At 42.6% G+C, this 4575-nt stretch overlaps 2 protein-coding genes across 4 annotated transcripts in view; both read right to left on the bottom strand.

Annotated features, from left to right (window-relative positions):
• Nucleotides 1-297: 297 nt before the first annotated feature.
• The window catches only part of CAGE1 (cancer antigen 1), a 54436-nt gene continuing 50158 nt past the window's right edge, over nucleotides 298-4575 (bottom strand). For all 3 annotated transcript variants that reach the window (XM_017526748.2, XM_017526745.2, XM_017526747.2), the window contains one exon: nucleotides 298-432. In XM_017526748.2, coding sequence (XP_017382237.1) covers nucleotides 345-432 — 88 coding nt within the window. In that variant the 3' untranslated portion in view covers nucleotides 298-344. The remainder of the gene's footprint in view (nucleotides 433-4575) is intronic.
• On the bottom strand, nucleotides 2177-3934 carry LOC119470894 (ATP synthase F(0) complex subunit C3, mitochondrial-like). The gene has a single exon (XM_037737865.1). It carries the CDS (start codon nucleotides 2656-2658, stop codon nucleotides 2302-2304), a length of 357 nt encoding a protein of 118 aa, XP_037593793.1. The 5' UTR covers nucleotides 2659-3934; the 3' UTR covers nucleotides 2177-2301.

Here is a 4575-nt window from a genome sequence, read left to right as displayed (position 1 = left end):
ATGTGATTGCGAACCACTGAAGGGCTTTATGCAAGAGAGGGGCATGACAATATTTTGCTTTTGAATGATCACTCTGTCTACTGCCTGGAGGATGGCATGAGAGAGACCAAAACTAGAAGCAGAAACTCCCATTAGGAGGTAAGTGCAAAAGGTCAGACAAGAAATAACAGGGTCTTAAAATGAAGCAGTAGTAGTGGCATGGAGTGACGGGAGCCCTACAAGGTTAGAGGGAGGGGCTTCCAATTACAGCACCAGCCCTCATTTGAGGACGCAGGGAAGGCTAGGTTGCACAGTATGGAAATGTGACTTCAGGAACTCGTATTTAATCTTGTGTTATTGTCAAATTACGTGGAAATGTAAGATTCTTTATCATGATCACCAAGGTGACCTACCATAGTCATGCTGTTTGGATGATTTTCTAGGCTTTTCGATCTGTAAGAAATAGAAAGAAAATAATGTAAAAAGGAGGAATGGGGGACTGAAATAGTGAACATGGTGAGCAAGTATGCCATTATTTAGCACATTTTCCCCTCACTTTCAAGGAGAAATGATCATTTAAGATAGAATTATGAGACCCTCAGAGATTAAGGTCAAGCTTTTCAGTATGTAACATGTGGCTCATTATCACTATATTTAAATAAAAATAATGAGGTGGAGCGCGGTGGCACATACTTACAATCTTAGCACTTTGGGAGGTCAAGATGTGTGGATCACTTGAGGTCAGGAGTTCAAGACCAGCCCTGCCAACATGGTGAAACCCTGTCTCTACCAAAAATACAAAGATTACCCAGGCATGGTGGCAGCCACCTATAATCCCGGCTACTCAGGAGGCTGAGGCAAGAGAATTGCTTGAACCCAGAAGGCAGAGGCTACAGTTAGCTAAGATCGTACCACTACACTGCAGCCTGGGCAATGGAGCAAGACTTCATCTCAAATAAATAAATAAATAAATAAATAAATAAATAAATAAATAAAATTAAATAATGATGAGCCACACTCTCACTACATTTAACATTCTCATAGATTTACTTAGGATACAATTGTATCACTTGAAAACTTAATGAATTTCCTTGAAAGTCATGAAGAACTAGAGGCAAAAATAAGACATCTGAGGCTATGACGTTACTCGCTTTTACATCCCTATTTCCCATTATTTTCACTACTGCAGACAACTGGAAAAGCAATGCCATAATTTTCAGAGCTGCAGAGGTAAGCTGAAGCTTTTTGCATGCCGAATATACTGAGATCAATTGGGCCAATCATCAGAGGCTTCACAGATGGTGATGGCTCAAATCTGATGTAAGTCTGGAGTTTTCTAACAAATGTCCTTCTTGGCTGGAAAGGGCTTTGAGAGCTCTTCTGCCCATCTCATCCTCTGGCTTCTAGGCCAGTCTAAATCTATATAAATGGGCCTAGAATTCATTGTGAAAATAGGCCAAGTAGGCCAGGCGCGGTGGCTCAAGCCTGTAATCCCAGCACTTTGGGAGGCTGAGGTGGGAAGATCACGAGGTAAAGAGATTGAGACCATCCTGGCCAACATGGTGAAACCCCGTCTCTACTAAAAATACAAAAATTAGCTGGGCGTGGTGGCACACGCCTGTAGTCCCAGCTGCTCGGGAGGCTGAGGCAGGAGAATTGCTTGAGCCCAGGAGGCGGAGGTTACAGCGAGCTGAGATTGTGCCACTACACTCCAGCCTGGCGCCTGGCGACAGAGACTCTGTCTCAAAAAAAAAAAGAAAGTAGGCCAAGTATAAGTAAACTGAGGTCTGAACTGGTGAAACACACGTAAGTTCACATTTAAATGTTTTTATTTTAAAATAAGTCTAGGAAAAAAATTCCGTAGTTTCTCTCAACAACTCAGAGAAGATCCATCTTCAGTATAAATTAGCATTTACTGAGCACCTGTGGTATGCCAAGGATCAGATCACATTCTTCATTTTGGAGAAAAAGTCATAGCTGACCTGTCACTTGCAAATGCTAGTTTAAATCTACCAAGGTTTTTTTATTTCCTTCTTTCCTTCCTCCCTCCCTCCCTTCTTTCTTTTTTCTCTCCTTTCTTTCTTTGTTGTTTTCATCTTTAATGAAATGACTCAGAAATAACGTACATTTCCATGACATCAACACTATAGTTTTTGGGATCACAGTAAGATACACCAAATTACATCCACAATTAATATGGATGCCCACATGTCAAGCAGTAATTTATTACATGGCAAAGAAAATCAAGAAAGCAACCATCAACCAAAAGAGACCCATAAGTTCAGACAAGGCAAATCCCAGGATAGCATATGAGAACAGCTGCTACCTCAGTGAAGGGTAGAACCAATGGTAAGGCTGGTTTCTGGCACAACCAATGGTAAGGCTGCCAAAGACTGTTCCAATGCCAGCACCAAAATCAGCCACTCCTACTGTTGCAGCGCCTACACTGATACATTTGGCATCAGTCTCGATGTCTCTGCTGATTGCACTGGTTTGAAACTCCCTTTGGATTAGTTGAGACACACCATTCTGGGCCCCATTAAATACCGCAGGGCCCTCTCCAGTCCTTGCCTCTGGTGGAGATAACACTGATGCAAAAATTGGTCTGTATGCAACTCTATGGAGTTTAAGATAGAACTTCAGAGCAGGGGTGCAGGTGAGCTTGGTGCGGGCAAACATCTTAAACTCTTTGGGGTGCTGCAGCTGGAGGGCTTGGGTGACAGACGACTTGGGCTCCTCTCCCGCTTCCTTTCTTCCCGGGAGGTGGCAGTGGCAGCAGTGGTGGTGACAGTGGCAGCAGAGGTGGAAGGAATGGGCCTCCGATTTTCAAAACATAGTTGTATTTGCAAATGGTAGGTTGAACAAACATGACTCATGACAATAAAATGCAACTTTAATTTTGGTCTTCCATTTCTACTTTAAGCTTTTTGCACTCAAAGAAGCTTTTCCTTTGCCCTTCCTTGGATGAATACACAGCAGGCTCAATGCTGTTTTTGCTCACTCTAAGGTGATAGTCAGTCTTCACTGTGGGGCATAAACAGTCTCAATTTAGTAGGTATACTGTCCTGTCTTAATGTTAATCAGTCCTTTAATCTTCATTCAAAAGCAGGGCTTCTCCTCCCCCTCTATGGGTGAGGTCTGTAGCTAATGGATACCACTGTCTTTGGAGGCCAGTTTCCTCTTTTTGCTCATTTCCCTCTCCATTTGTAGGAGAAAGGTGAAGGGCCACAGGACAGCTCATACTTGGCTGGGTGGCTTCAGAGTCCTGGCTTGGCAAATGTCTAATGCTGATTCTTTCTCTTTGGAGCTTGCCATTGCTAGGGACCTCTGTTCTGCAGTTCCCTGGACCTAGGCTGATGCCTTTCTTTTCTAGGGGATCACTTGATACTCCTTCATCAGCCCTGAAGAATCTGGCATTCTCTTCTAGTTTCTTGCTGCTTCTAGGCCTCCTTGAGCAGAGCCCAAGATAACTCATCTCTCAACTACATGGTTCTTAAGAGATTATCATACCCATCCTTTGTCTCCACAAGCTCAAAGAGAAAAGCTACCCAACACCAGTCCTCTGTGTTTCCCAACTTTTAGGGAACAAACTTCAAAGCTCTCTAGGTGATTCCCTGGAAACCCCTCATAAGGCTTTAGGTAAGAGAGGTAGAATTACTTGGGAAACAGGAACTCATGACATGATAGATTCGGAAAAATCCTTCTCCAATCTTCCCTACTCTCCATACTTTAATATCTTGGATCTGGCCAAGAGATAGGAGTCATGGAATGGGTTCTCTGAAATAATTTAGCTCAGAAACTCTGCACATGGGACAAACTCACTCTCACTTTGGGAACTGATAACAGTTTTATCAGCACCTAAGGAACTGGGCTAGAAAGAATACGATTTTAACATACTGCTAATGTTCTTTTTTTTTTTTTTTTTCCTTTTTTTGAGATGGAGTTTTTGCTCTGTTCCCCAAGCTGGCGTGCAGTGGCACAAACTCAGCTCACTGCAACCTCTGTCTCCTGGGATCAAGCAATTCTCCTGCCTCAGCCTCCCAAGTAGATGGGATTACAGGTGCCCACCACTACGTCCAGCTAATTTTTGTTTTTTTAGTAGAGATGGGGTTTCACCATGTTGGTCAGGCTGGTCTTGAACTCTTTACCTCAAGTGATCTACCTGCCTCAGCCTCCCAAAGTGCTAGAATTACAGGCATGAGCCACTGCACCCTGCCCATATTGCTATGTTCATAATCACCCCCACAGGGTTTGTGCATACACCTTGTAGTGTCAGATATCGACCCTCTTCTAAACTACCAGACTGCAAGTCTTAATGCTAGTGTGTGAGAAAATCTGGTCATAAAATACAGAGCAGAGCAAGTAGTTTTGTTGTAGACAAAAATCTTAGCTCATAATCTTTATAGTTTCTTCCTTAGAGTGACTGTATATTTCATGAGAGCAGGGAATCAGGTTTTCCATTTCAGATTCTACAATAATCAAGCAACTACTTTATGATAGGCAAAACACGAAGCACTTTCATATAATTTATCTTGTTTACCTTAAATTGAGATAAAAGGGTTTTTTTTTTTTTAAAGTATCTCTCTCTCTCTCTCT

This window comes from Cebus imitator, unplaced genomic scaffold, assembly GCF_001604975.1.
Source record: "Cebus imitator isolate Cc_AM_T3 unplaced genomic scaffold, Cebus_imitator-1.0 Scaffold43, whole genome shotgun sequence".
NCBI lineage: Eukaryota > Metazoa > Chordata > Mammalia > Primates > Cebidae > Cebus > Cebus imitator.
The sequence above is the reverse complement of the archived record's forward strand: the minus strand, read 5'-3'. Positions and strand labels throughout refer to the sequence as shown.

What these genes read in the sequence shown, in the direction of transcription:
- LOC119470894 (XM_037737865.1), bottom strand. Translation starts at nt 2,658, where the DNA reads ATGTTTGCCCGCACCAAGCTCACCTGCACCCCTGCTCTGAAGTTCTAT.